At 47.5% G+C, this 14,594-nt stretch overlaps 1 protein-coding gene across 2 annotated transcripts in view; it reads left to right on the top strand.

Annotated features, from left to right (window-relative positions):
- The window catches only part of DNAAF9 (dynein axonemal assembly factor 9), a 131,329-nt gene extending 116,735 nt beyond the window's left edge, over positions 1–14,594 (top strand). Inside the window, exons 31-37 of one of the 2 annotated variants that reach the window (XM_019462662.2) lie at positions 1,495–1,581; positions 5,585–5,691; positions 6,018–6,092; positions 7,815–8,020; positions 9,133–9,198; positions 10,514–10,607; positions 11,160–14,594. In XM_019462662.2, coding sequence (XP_019318207.1) covers positions 1,495–1,581; positions 5,585–5,691; positions 6,018–6,092; positions 7,815–8,020; positions 9,133–9,198; positions 10,514–10,607; positions 11,160–11,272 — 748 coding nt within the window. In that variant the 3' untranslated portion in view covers positions 11,273–14,594. Of the gene's footprint in view, positions 1–1,494; positions 2,994–5,584; positions 5,692–6,017; positions 6,093–7,814; positions 8,021–9,132; positions 9,199–10,513; positions 10,608–11,159 lie in introns of those variants that run through there. The other variant, XM_053890397.1, reaches the window with a different exon arrangement.

Genomic DNA, 14,594 nt, shown 5'->3' with positions numbered 1-14,594 from the left:
AATGCCCCTACCTTTAGGTCCTGGTTTCTACATATACCAGTTCCCAATTAAAGTTATCAGCACTCCTTAGGGAATTGGCTGATTATAGGTCTAGGGCAAGGAAAGTACAAGGTGAACCTGGTACATTTTGTGCTAAAAAAAAAAAAGCAAGGAGACGCTCAGAGATTAGTAGAGATGTGCCAAAAGGATGCAGGAGCTAGCTCAAGAAGCTCTCACTGGCCACACTGGGACAAGTGGAGCATAAGAGAAAACAAATGTAATAACAGAGTATAGCACATGGAGTAAAATGAGTCCATGGTGATACGAAAAAAATGGGAGGGGCAGGATAGTAAATCTCCTTTAACACTAATAAGGATTTTTAGAACTAGCGAGTCACCATTTTATAACAGTTACTATAGCACTTGATTTAGGCAAGAATCATCATTGAATACTAAGAACGGGTGGGTGACAGATTGTTGATGAAAAGGATATTAACTGTTGTCAAAGTATCACTCCATGGACTACTTACCGCTTACAGCGAGGGGAAAGTGCCTTCACAGTGAGAGATGTAGTAGACCTGACGTTAACTAAATGATTAAACTTAGCAAGGCCATTATTTGCACAGATTGACATCACATGCTTCCTCCATGTGATGCTCTGGGAAGGACACAACATCACCTAGGTATTAATACGACCAAAAATATTTAACGGATTCTAATCATAAGGAAACAACCAGGTAAATCCAGATTGTGGGACACAAGACAGCTGGCAGGTACTCTTCAAAAATGTCTACTCCGTGAGAAACAACAACAGCAAAGTTAGAAGAATTATTCCAGGTTAAAGGAAAATAAAATGTTTTTTAATGTTTATTTTTGAGAGACAGAGTGCAAGCAGGGAGGGACAGAGAGAGAGGGAGACACAGAATCCGAAGGAGGCTCCAGGCTCTGAGCTGTCAGCACAGAGTCTGATGCGGCGCTCGAACGCACTGACTGCGAGATCAAGACGAAGTCAGACGCCTAACCGACTGAGCCACCCAGGGGCCCCAAGATTAAAGGAAAATAAAGATTGTAAATTCAGTGAGCAATCTTTGATTGGTGTAGATCCCAGGTCCCAGACCTCTCCTGCAAAAAAGGGAAAATTTGAAAATGGATTAGATCAGTACTTCTCCAACTTTAATCTGCATATAGATCTCTTAGGGATCTTCTTAAAATGAGAGTTCTGGTTCAGCGGGTCTGGAGTGGGACCTGGGATTTTGTTTCTCATGAGCTTGCAGGTGATGCTAGTACTGCTGGTCCACAGTATTGTATTCCTTGGATGTGATAATAGTATTGTGCTTCTGAAAGAGAATGTGCTTGTTCTTGGGAGAGGTATACTGAAGGACTTAGGCGTGAAGTAACAGAAATAAATGTATGCATACGTGCTTGTGTGTCTGTGGAGACAAAGGGGAGGAAGCAAAATGGGCAGATTAAGATTGATCATCCTAATTAACGTGGGTTTTTCCGTATATTTTCAAAGGAATGAAGACATTGAGCTGATTCTCTCAGAAAATAGTTTTTCAAGTCCTCAGATGCTGCGATCTCGATATTTAATGTACCCTGGCTGGCAAGTATCATCATTGAAAAGTAGCTAAGGTTTCTTTGTAAACACAATGATACATTTACAGAAAAAAAAAAGAAAGTGAAATTTCAGGTGTTCTGCCAGGGTGACAGTGGCCGCTGGGATGGCCTGCCATGTCCCAACAGCTGCTGGTCGTGCCAGGAGCCCAGTGCCCTACACATGTTGGGCTCCAACTTGGGGGCCTTGCTGGATGTTGAGACTTAGGGAGTAGCTCTGTGGGCACCAAGCACACGGTGTCCTTTGTCTCCTCTAGCCTCTAGTGAGGGTGAGGTGGCTGGCACAGAACCAAGGAGTGACAACCTTACCACGAGAGAGTCATTCCTAAGAATACAGTCCTCTAAGGGATCCCTCCTGACAGGTAGGTTCCCTGCTGTTGTGGCCCAAGGGATGTTTATTCTCTCTTGGCAGCCTCTCAGCCTATGAACCTCTCCTCTGAGGGGAGAAGGAAAGAGAGTGCCAAGGGCGCTGTAGTGACACTAGGGCCAACATCACTTGAGCACTCACTGTGTACTACACATTGTTCTAAGCTCTCCAGGACAGTAGCCACCAGCCACATTTGGCTATTTAGTAAAATGTAAATTAATAAAAATTAAATAAAAGGTAAAATTCAGTCTCTCAGACATACAAGCCACATTTCAAGTGCTCAGTAGCTACCTGTGGCCAGCAGCTACCACATTGGGCTGTGCAGATCCAGAATATTTGCATCGTCACAGAAAGTTCTGTTGGACAGTGCTACCCTAAGAGCTCTACCTGTTATCGCATGAATCCTCAAGCCAAGCCTGTGAGGTAGGCTGTATTATTTTCCACATTTTAAGGATAAGGTAAGTGAGGCAGCAAGGAGTTAAAGGTGTGTTCACATTCATACAGCCAGTAAGCGAAAGGGCTGTGGCTTTCACACCCAGGTTGTGCGGCTCCAGAGCCGGTACATGCAACCATCATGCTGTGCTTGTCCCTGTATAGAACGGTTAACTGGGTTCTGCCCTGGTGATGGTTCAGGGGAAGACAATTACTAAAGCTTGGCCACAAGTATTCTCTCGTGTTAATTTGGATTATCTTTGTTATCCTTACTCACTTCCCCCAGACACCTCTCTGCATTCTCCACACCACCCCTTGCGTCACCAGTATCTTTTTAGACCAGGAGAAAAATGATTGTGCTGTGCTGTTAAAACAACAAGTCCAGGAGCACCTGGGTGGCTCAGTCAGTTGAGGATCTGACTCTTGGTTTCTGCTCAAATCATTATCTCAGTTCGTGGGTTCGAGCCCCGTGTTGGACTCTGTGCTGACAGCCAGCACGGGGCCGGCTTGGGATTCTCTCCCTCTCTCTCTGCCCCTCCCCTGCTTGCACGCTCTCATTCTTGCTCTCCCTCTCCCTCTCCCTCTCTCTCCCTTTCTCTGTCTCTCTCTCTCTCTCAAAATAAATAAACTTTAAAAAATCCAATGTGTGAAATTGAAGGCTTTTAGGCATATTCTTAGAAGGAATCTCTGATTTGAGCTACATACTTGCGTAAACAGTGGGTAAGTGGATCATTCCTTATGCCTGAACAAGACAATTCCATCTTAGCTAAAAAGAAACAGATGGAGCATCTGAGCATCTGAGGTGAAACCCTCCTCTCCAGTGACTACAGCTACTGACCCTTTTCCTGCCACATCTCTGGGCCTGGTGCTGAAATTCCTGCTTTTTCCACTTAGTGCCTAGGGAAGCACCCATTCTCTAATCCATGGTGACTCATTCTGGGAATTGTTCACATGAACCTAGCTCCAGGTACAGACTTTCCTGCAGACAGTGATCCAGGAAAAAGCCAGGTGTAAAGGATTCATTAGAATGCTCTGTGGGGGCGCCTGGGTAGCTCAGTCAGTTAAGCATCCGACTTCAGCTCAGGTCATGATCTCATGGTTTGGGAGTTTGAGCCCCACATCGGGCTCTGTGCTAACAGCATGGAGCCTGCTTCAGATTCTGTGTCTCCCTCTCTACGCCTCTCTCTCTCTCTCAAAAATAAACAATCATATTTAAAAAGTTAAAAAAAAAAAAAGTCTCTCTGTGAACCTTTAGCCTGAAGCCTTCCCTTGATCAGCCCTTGTAGAGAATCAGTGATGGAGGGGGCCTCAGAAATCACCCTTCAGCACCTTCCCCTTCTGAGTCCCTTCCTAGGAATCGGGTAATTTAGTCTTTTAACAAGATGGCAGCCATCAGACTCCTGCACATCTGTATATTTTCCCCCTTCCTCATTGGGTCGGGGTCACCACCTCAGAGGGAGTAGGCTTTAGCTCTAGGATATGCTCAGCTCTGTGCTGTACAGATTCTCAACATCCCCTACCACAACCCTCTCTGTGCTCATTGACCCTGCCCACATCTCTCCTAGGCTTATTTCTAGTCTGGGAGGATACCTGTTCTCTTCCCTTAGCCCCTCCCAATTTCACTCTGGATTCAGGCTCTGAATAAAGAAGCCAGAGAGGTCCATGGTCTCCCATGACTTGTTTGGATGGGGAGAGGGCAAAAAGAATATGTCAGTATTACAAAAATGTTATGCCACTGCCTTACTTTAAAGAAAGCACAAAGAGTAAGATAACTTTCAACAATATATATGATGTAAAATTCAAACCTGTAGCGCTATTTTATTTAAAAAATTTTTAATGTTTATTTTTGAGAGAGAGAGAGAGATAGCATGAGTCGGGAAGGGGCAGAGAGGTGGGGGTGGACAGAGGACCCAGAGTGGGCTCTGAGCTGACAGCAGAGAGCCCAGTGCGGGGCTCAAACTCATGAACCATGAGATCATGACCTGAGGCAAAGTCAGATGCTTAACCGACTGAGCCACCCAGGTGCCCCTGTAGTGCTATTTTAGAGCAAAGGAAACTAATAAAATATAATAGATTGGAAGAAGATGTTTGCATCATATGTGGCAAAGAGTTAATATAATATTTGAGAAGTTTATTTTGATATTGAAAAGTAACCTAGTCCATGTAGATGTGGACAGTTCACTTTACAGCAAGTATTAGTGACAGCCGTGGTAACAGAATTCCGTTTTAGTAATATTCAGAAATGTAAAATGATGCCTCACTGTTGTTTTGATTGACATCTATTACATTTAACCAAAAATATCTGTAAGAATCATTGCTGGGGGCCCTGTGAAACTGAAACACTCATGTGCTACTGGGAGTGGTATAAATTATAACCCAGGAGATGGTTACACCCTTTACTGCATTGATTCCATCATGGGGATCCATCTCAAGGAATTCCTTCAGCAGAAGGAATGACAATTCCATAACTTTGGAAGCTGGGTAATGGGGGTTTATTGCAATGTCTTTGCATGTGTTTTAAATTTTCCATAACAAAAACTTAAAACTTTTTAAGTGCTCTGAATGTGGCATGTTCTTTTAGTTTGTTGTTGTTTTTTTTTTAAGATTTTTTTCAATTTTTAAGCAATCTCTACACCCAGTGTGGGGCTTGAACTCACAACCCTGAGATCAAGAGTCACATGCTCCACTGACTGAGTCAGCCAGGCACGCTTGAATATGGCATGTTTTTAATGAGTTTGTGGTTGGCATTATGTCTGCTGAATTCAAAACTGAGAAAATAGAGCAGAGATGCCCCAGCCCTTTAGTTCCTTCTGGGGAGTATACACATCCAAATGTACAGTCTGTTAAGTTGCCCTCAACAAGGGTGGGGTACAGTTAAGGCCCTGAGGAAGAGCTCCAGGAGTGCCAGGGAGGACCCCCAATCTCAGGTGGCATACTGGTAGGCTTCAAAGGTAGATGGGGTCTTGGGCTTCAGGGAACTGCTTGTCTGTAGAGGTGAGACCTCCCTGCTCTAATGGGGTAACATGCTTCCCAATCCCAAGATGAAAAAGACATACACATATTTAAAACAAGTGTTTTATACATAAAATGGCACATAAGTAAGAAGGAACTCAAAGTAGTTCATCCCAGAGTAGCATATAATAACACTCAAAGCCCCAATTACTCGTACTTAAAATTTTTTAAACCTTTTAAGGTATGAAGGTAAATTTGATGCTGGATCAGTCTTTCCACTAATGGTTCAGATCTGCGTATGGTTTGGTCGTCCTTTGGAGAAGACTCGTTTTGTGGCCAAGTGTAAAGGTAAGCCTTGGTTAGGACATGTCCCAGACCCTAATAAAAGAATACCCAGAGTTGTCCCTGCTTCCTGGCACCATTTTAGTATTATGTGTGTTGTCATGTCTCCTCACTATTGGGGTCTGAAAACAGAGGGATTTGAGGACCCAGGAGTACCCCCACCCTGGGAAGAGTGGCAGAGCCACTGGGGAGGGTGTGGTGGAGGGAGGACTTAAGAGCCCTGGTCCCTCAAGTGGGGATCCTTCCCAGACCCTAACTCTCTCCCAGCTGTGTGCCCTGAACTTGGCCTCTGCCCCAGGGTGGGTGACAGCCCTGTCCTGTTCTTCCACCAGCAATTCAGTCTTCCATCAAGCCAAGTCCTTTCTCTGGAAACATCTACCACATCCTGGGCAAAGTGAAGTTTTCAGGTAACTGGGGAGTTGGATTTGGGAGTCCTGCACTATGGAATGCTTACATCCCATGATGTGGGTTCATAGTTTCTACTGATGCTCTGCAGAGCACAGATGCCTCTCAGACTCTGGAAAACCCTCCCATGTGGGCCTGACACCAGTAGCTCTTCTAGTTCCCCCACCTTGCTGCAGGTGCTGCTCCACAGTGGAAGATGTGTTCTCTCTTCCCCCAGATGTCCTGCCCAGAGCCTCTCCTCACAGCTCTTTGACTTCCTTGTTCCAGAGACTCACACACCCCTTTCAAGCCATCCGTGGCCTCCTAGACCTGTCACCAGGAGTTGCCCCAGTGCCGAGCTCTCCAGCTCCACATCCGTTTCTGCCAAAGTCTTCAAGCCTTTAGCCTTCCTTCTCCCTTCTGTCCACTAGTACTGTTTATCAGCCATAGACCTCTGGAGCCCTCATGACCTGAAGTCTGTCCATCCTGGCTGGAGGTGGTTAGTTAGTCAACTCAACATTGAGAAAGGGGAGAATATTCCAGGGAAAAGGCATAGCATGTGCTTTGGAACCAAGCAAAAAAGGCACATTTCAGGAACCAAAAAAGGTTCACTGTGGCAGGGACCTAGTGGGACTGTCTGTTAGGGTGTTTGTAGCTGTCACAACAGCAAACACCAACTCAACTAGCAGGTGTTAGCTACATAATGAGAAGTCGAGAGGTCAAGCAGCATAGCAAGGCCACAGAGGACACAGGTAACGTGGGTCCTTCCAGTCTTAGTGTGTCAGGTCCCCACCCCTCGTTGTTGCAGGTCTAGGTGTCACACCCAGACACAACATCCAGCTGATAAGAGAGGCTCTTCCTGTGGGTGGCTTTATCAATACACACAGCTTCTACTGAGGCATCTCCTGCCAGTTCCTCAGCAGACTTCTCTCATTGGCCAGGATTGAGTTGCTGTGCCTTCCAGGACCCATCACCCATGGGGAATTGGTATTGGCGAAAGGGGGAGGCTGGACAGGCAACAATCAGTGTCTCCCGTAAGGAGCCACTGAGAGTTGTAAGCATGGGACCATCTGGGTTTGGATGGGAGAATTAGATGACATCACCTATATAAAAGAATCTCTCAAGGTCCTGAACCCATACTTTTGGCCTAATTTATGTTATTGAATCTGAAACTTTGGCCCCTTACTCAAGCCCACTTCCCTCAGGCTCCAACAGACCTGCTTCAGAGGTCATAATGCCTCCACCTTTCCTCTCACCTTGTTTTCTTCTTTATTTAGACCTTCTCTTGACCTTTTTGTTATTCAAGGTTAACCTCTCTGTGTTCTGGATCCCTTTTTTCATCCTGCTTTTTAGGGGGACCTTGCCATTTTCTTGGGTCACCACTACTAGCCCCCAGCTTCTTGGTCTGAAAACCCAATCTTTCCTGTTCCTATCATGTGACCTTCCTGCCGCACTTGTGTGTTGGTTGACACACCCTCTTCCCTTGGCTTCTCAGGGCTCTGCTGAGACCAAAAGGGCTCTCTTGTATTCCCTTTCTGGGTTAGTGGTTTCTACCTGATTACCAAATCAGCCAAGCCAGAAACTGACATTGCTCCTCCCTCTCTTATTTCATGCTTTCTAGCTTGCCACCAATCAGTTCTCCCTCCTGCGTGTCACAGGAATCTGTCCCCAACCATCTGCATGTTACAATCTTAGTGTAGCTTTATCTTTTTGGGGCTCAGGGCCTACGTGTGTTCTCCCTGCAGACTCTGAGAGGACCATGGAAGTCTGCCACAACACTCCGGCCAATTCCTTGAGCATTGTCCCAGTTTTAGAAGGACCCTCGCCACCACCCGATTCCCGAAGCACACCTCAGGACAGCAACGGACAGCAGGAGAGCTACCTCGTGTTCATTGGCTGCTCCCTGAAGGAAGAAAGCATCAAGGACTGGCTGCGGCAGTCAGCTAAGCAGGTGGTTTCCAAAGCCCAGACACACCGGGCACAGATGTGAGCAGCACACCTCGGAGCTGCTCCTGGCTGTGGGGTAGAAGCCCCTTCATGACCTCCCTCCCGGTCCGCCCTTCACAGGCTCAGCCAGCACTTTCAGGGATGCTTTGTGACTGGGAGGAAGCCACCCAGGGCAGCCTCAAGGCAGACCTGGTCTTACAGCCATTTCTAATTCTACTGCCAAGGCAAACCTCAGTTATTAGGTGGCTTAACTAGGTCTTGGGTGAAACCTGGCCATTCCATGTGGATCCTGGATCAGCCTGGCAGTCTAAACTCAAACTCAAAATGTCTTTTCTTAGCTGAACCTAATTCAAAGGCTGTCCTGTGTTCTAAGCCCAGAATCCTTTTAAATTTGGTTCTCTCTCTAGAAAAGAGAAACGACAAAGATATGCTTGTAGCTATTTGCAAACCAAGACTTCAAGCACTGATAGCAGTGAGCCCAGGGCCCTGGAAACAGGTGCAAGGGAAGAGGATGCTTGCCTGTAGAGGCACACAAGCATCTTTAGCCCAGTACTGCAAAGAAAAATAAAACCCAGATGAAACCCAGTTAAAATCCTCTAATATGATGCAAGCTTTGGGTACTAGGCCTCTTAGCACAGCCTCAGGGTTTTAGCCTGAGTTAGAACCCTGGAAATAGAGTTGGCTGGGTTCTGGCTCCTTTGCAGATGCTTAGTTGGAACCTGTCTTTTATACTGAGGAATGGCTGCCTGTGGGCTGTGTCTTTCTCATATAAACTGGTGCTTGACTAGGGGACTTCATGTTGTCCCTTTGTCTGCATATCTGTCACTGGTTGGGCTTAGAGTTGAGGATCTGCACAGACAGGAACGTGCCTATTTGCAAAAAGCACCAGTGTTTCCTCTGCTGCTTGCTTCCCCTGGCATACAGGGTTCTATGTTGGGAGGGTGGTCTCCTTGAGCACACAGGCAGGATATTGTGTCCAGGCCATGACCGTGCTTGTGCTTTCCCTGCTGCTGGGATCTTAGTCCCGTAACTAGCTCCCAGAGCCCTCACCCGCCATGTACTCTATCAGCTCTTTGGAGACCTGACCCCTCCCTTCCTTCCTTCATCTCTGCACAGAAGCCACAGAGGAAAGCCCTGAAGACCAGGGGGATGCTGACCCAGCAGGAGATCAGGAACATCCATGTGAGTCCCCTAAGAGCCCAAGGGTATCCTTCTGGGCTGGCACAGCTCCATCCTTTCGGACTCCCTGAGTGAGGAGCCTATTTGTAGGGCATGCTGGATGTTGTGCTTCTCTCAGACCACAGAGGGAAGCTGGGCACAGAGAAACCTCAGCCCATCCAGCCTTGTAGCCTGAAAGAGGAAGAGGGTACCAGGTGACCTCTGATGTGACCTGGGCATGAGACTGAGAAGCAGTGCCTGTAGGAGAAAGGGATGACAGGGAGCCCTGTTTTGTCACACTGTTGAATCTGCCACAGAAGTCCTTTTCTCCTCCCATCCCTCCATGCTAGATAAACCACAGTTAAAGTAACAAGGGCCCAGAAAAAACTGTCTAGATCCAGAAGCTACTGATAGGCAGATGGCGGAATCCTGGGACCAGCACGAGAGGCTCTTTGATGAACCCCCCCAACCTGTAAGCTGACCCCCAGCCTGTGCCCCAGTTCCCACCTCCACTGAGGAGGGGCTTGGGGACAAAGGCTAAAAGGGACACAGAATCCAGGCCCCATAACAGGCTGTGTCGCTGTTCCCTGTAATGAGTGGGTGGGAGAGAATCTGGGACCTCAGGAGCCCTTGCTTTGGACTTGAAGAGGCCCGTTCATTTCCAGCCCATGTTCTTGGCAACCCTCGGTGCTTCTGAAGAAGACACCCAGAAGGCAGTCCTTATAGTATTTGTTCCCCCAAAAGCAGACCTTGAACATGGATTTGAGTGCAGGTAGCTTATTCTGGAAGTGCTTCTTAGGAGTCACTAGCAGTAGGAAAGTAAGGGGGAGAAAGAAGGGGAAACAGCTAGGGGTGCCTGGGTGGCTTAGTTGGTTAAGCATCTGACTCTTGGTTTCGGCTCAGGTCATGAACTCATGGTTCATGAGTTCGAGCCCTGCATCAGGCTCCATCCACACTGACCATCTGGGGCCTGCTTGGGATTTTCTCTCTGCCCATCCCCTACTCACATTCTCTTTCAAAATAAGTAAATAAAACTAAAAAAAAAAAGGGGGGGGGGAGACAGCTAAAAAGACTGTGTTATCAAACCAGTGCCACTGAGGACAAATGGAGTTTAATCCCATGAGGGGCTCCTAGAGTCCCTCCTTGAGAGCTGGGGAACCTTCATCAGTCACTATTTGAGGACTACTCAGGGGAAGTGTTAATTCCCTGACATGTCTAGCCTTCCATGGGGCAGAGTAGGCTCTCTTGCTAGGGAAATAGGCATGTTTATTTGTTTCTAATGAATAAGAAATGATACAAAGTGGTCAAATAATTTTAACAGGACTCTTATTTCCTACAGGTGAAACGCCACCTGGACCCCCTGCCTGCAGGCTACTTTTACAATGGCACCCAGTTTGTCAACTTCTTTGGTGACAAGACTGATTTTCACCCACGTATCCTTAGAATCAGGGGCAGTAACTTTGGGGGCATGTGAAAGCCTGATTGTAAAGAGGGTGTCTGTTAGAGCCAACACAGCCAAGCCCCCAGAGCAAGCTGGGTTCTGGGAACACACAGCAAGCCACAGAGGCAGACTTTTCATTGTGGCCTTTTAACATCATTAAAATTAATTTCGCCTTCATTCAGTGATTGCTGATGCAACTGTGGGTTGTAGTTTAAATGTAACTGTGGTGACATCCTGACTTCTGTGGTCATCAGGGGTCCTAATTTACAAGTTGGAGACTAGACGTGATTACAGTAGTTAATCTGTGAGAAGGCAGGCAGGAGTCCTCATGAAAGCCGAAGGGCTCAGCTCTAGGACTGTGCCAACCCCAGTCCCTTCTCTGTAGCTGTGGTGCTGCCAATATAAAAGAGTCACGTACCCTTTGTGTGAGCTGGACGCTCATTACGTCAGTGTCCCCCACCTCACCTGCCCACAGATCCCTCTGAGCTGGGACAGGCTCCCTTATCCTCCAGTATCAGGGCTCTCTTCCTTAATGAAATGCCAGTCATGGACCAGTTCATGAATGACTACGTGGAAGAAGCCAACCGGGAAATCGAGAAGTATAACCGGGAGCTGGAGCAGCAGGAGTATCACGACCTCTTTGAGCAGAGGCCCTAGGGGAAGGCTGTGCCGTGCATCCTGCAGAACGTCCACCCTGGAGGTGGATGTTTAGAAATGGGGTTACTTAACCTCAGCTCTCCCAGAGGCCCCTCCTAAAGGGGCTGTCTTTGTTCTCCTTGGCCTTTGTGTGCTGGCTTGAGTGCATGTTGTCTTTATTCTCTATACAGCGCTGAAGAGCATCACCTGCACCACTGATGGGGGGGAGGGGGGTACTCATGGAGCAAGAGCCGATAGGGACTGCCCTGCCCTGTGTGTGGGGCTGGCAGTGCAAAACCTCTGGGTCTTTGGTAACAGTATCTCCTATGGGCTGCTGAGACACTGTGACAGTGGGGAGAAGCATTTGGGTTACACAAAGGAGCTGTTGGGATGCAGAAGGAACCCTGGCTGCCCAAACTGTGGCCGTGCCTGGGGGCCAAGCCACCACAGGCCTCACACACTGCCCCAGGAGAGCCTGTCCCCAGTGGAGTGCCTGCCTTTCTGTTTAGGCCACTTGCATTGAAGGAGCTGGCCCTGTTGGCCCTGGGCCCAGTCCTGGGGGGAGCAGCCCAAGCTCTGCTCAAGCTCAGCCCACTGAGCCAGCGGCTTGGGCTGAGGTCAACAGTCTGTTCTAAGATAAGGGGATGTCCCTTACAGACTAAACTGAGGGGAAAGGCATGTTGCTTTCCAGAAGCATGTGGCTTTTGAATTCACAAGCAGTTTCCCTGGAGGTTGGTGCTCAGCTCCCCTCATGGTATGCCTCTACTTTGCCTCATTCGGGGGCAAGAGCAAACCTGCTGCTTCAGCCTCCCTGCTGATGCTTTGCCTCACTTTTGAGGAGAGCATCCTGCATGCAACTGCTTTGTCTTAGCCCCAGAGCTATGATCATTTATGGGGCATCCCCGAAGGGGGCTCACTCTCCAGACCTAGCCCTCTCCTCGGCCATGCCAGGGAAGGCCTGGTTTTCAGCCACAAACTTCAGGAAACTTATGTCCCCAAGCATTGTTGCTGGCCCTGGACTTGCTTGGTTCCTGAGGACCAGGAGTTTCAAAGAGTTCCAATATCCAATTTAGAATTTCTTCCGGTGGCTTTGTTTTCAGCTGGACCACAAAGCAGAGGGGTATTACAAATGCATCCCATGCCTAACTTCCAGAATTAGTATGTGGGAGGGGGGCGGTCACAGGCACTGATGTTTGGGTGATGTCTTTTAGGACTTCAGCGCCTCAGCTGCCTAGATTGTAAATGCTTTCTGAATTTCACTTTTTTTTTTTTTTTTGCATGCCTTAGGAAGAAGCACATAGACGAAACCAGCAAAGTTTCCAGTAATGTATAGGGGTTTTTGATAAAGGCCCCTGGCCCAGAGGAGAGACAGAGAAAGGATGGAGCACATGTGGTCTGTGTGCCTGATCACTCAGAGGCCTCCATGCAAGTAGCAAAGCAAAGGCTTGTCAGTAAAATGTACTTGTATTAGAAAAAAAATAATCTGAAGCCAAATGAACAAAACTCCAAATACCACTGAATAAGAACTCTTGCATGAAGAAAGCCTTCTGAAAAGGCCTGTGTGCTCCAGTCCCAGCTCCCAAAGCTGGTGGTGACAAGGGCCCAGATGTGGAGCCCAAGTCAGGGAGCACCTCACTTCTGGTTGGCCAGAGGCTGGGGTCCACAATGGACCTGCCTCTGCTTCAGAATCAATAACATAGATCTTAAGTGCAATTGATGAAATAAGCAATGAGTTACTGTAGCTTCTTTTAGCTCTACCGAGCTCTTTTTAAAAACTCAAACTTGAGCAGCCTTAGAAAAGGGAGAGGTGGGGTGGGTGGGCAGGGTGGGGGAACCATAGGCCATTTACTCCAGGTGGGTTGCTGTGAATTTATAAATGAAAGCTCTAGATTGAGGAGCTCGAGCCATTTCCTGGCTGCTGCACAAAAGAGTTTTTAAAGAGGGCTCGGAGCCCGCCCATAAAAGCGGGTCTTCCCACTGCGTGGGGCTGTAGTACTACGTGGTGGTCTTGGTTTCTGACCATTGTCCACAGAAATGCTCTCTCACCAACTCGCCCCACTGTCCCAATCCCTCTGCTGTCAGAGGGAAAACTGTGATTACCTCAACTTGAATATGAAACTGTGATTGAAAAAAGTCAAAACGTTAAGAAGTTCCAAAGCCAAAAAGGCAGAACTGGCTGAGGCCTCTGTTGACACTCCTCAGCCTGCTAGGGGGTGTGAAGGGGCACACTGGCGAAAGGGCATTCCTTGCGGCACACTCACTGTGCCCTGGCAAAGAGGCACACTAGCTGTGTGAGCTCTTCGAGGACTGAGGCAGGGGGATGCCTCCTCCCCCACACCGCCCCTTCCGGAACCTGCCAGGCGACTCTGGGTTCTGACTGTGAAGTTGAATATCCACTTGATTGCTCCAGGCAGAGAGACAGGGTCTTAGGCTTTCTCCGGAGGAAGGGCCATGACACTGTGTTGTAGATTTTGGCCTCGGGAGTGGATGCCAGGAACCCAGCGGGGACATCAGAAGTAGTAGGTTTCTTAGGGGCAGGCAGAAGTCCTCCAGGGGCTTACATGCTTTTTGCCAACTTTCCTATTAGCAGCTTCAGTTTTATACCACCCAGAGTGAGTGTGATAATGTTGAAGTCGCTGAAGTTATAGGTTATTTTACGTTTTGATGTGGGATTTTTCCTTTTTTTGATTGGAAGGAGGCAGAAATTGGAGAAAAGGGATCACCCTAGGAAGGGGCTGCTGGCCAGGAGTCCAGTTGGCCCTGTCCGAGCCCTGGGGGCTCTCTGACCTGAGGCCAAGACACGTGCCCCGCAGGTCACAAGAAAAAGTTCCCTCCTAAATTCTATTAGGATTTTGGAGAATTTTTGCACAGTAATAAGCTCTGGGTTGCTCTTTGGGCTTCTCAAAAGGGAAAAGTTAACTCAAAGATTGTAAACTATTAAGTATTCCAGCGTGTTGCTGGCCTCGTTGGATAGTTGTACCTCAAAAAGTAGGTGAGAAAAGGCTTCCTCATTGTCCCAGGTTGTCGAATACTAATGACAGAAGAGCTCACTTACGTGCCAAAATTCACTTTTATACTAGTTTTTCAGTGCTTTAATATTTGTAACTTAAATTTTAAAACTCATATTTACAGACACTACTGTAACTTCAGTGAAACTGAATTGTGTGATTGAAGCTTTTTGCTTATAGTATTTATTACACTACTTAATTCAGTAAATATATAAAAGTAGCCTTCAATTTATTTTTATATTATTTTACATGTTTTTACCTGCAGTCGTGTATGTGAATTTACCTTGGTAACTGAGACGTCATGCTAAGGACCAATAAACTCACTGAACAAGCAA

Source organism: Panthera pardus, unplaced genomic scaffold, assembly GCF_024362965.1.
Source record: "Panthera pardus isolate Hobbes unplaced genomic scaffold, ASM2436296v1 HiC_scaffold_25, whole genome shotgun sequence".
NCBI classification, from domain to species: domain Eukaryota; kingdom Metazoa; phylum Chordata; class Mammalia; order Carnivora; family Felidae; genus Panthera; species Panthera pardus.
The sequence above is the reverse complement of the archived record's forward strand: the minus strand, read 5'-3'. Positions and strand labels throughout refer to the sequence as shown.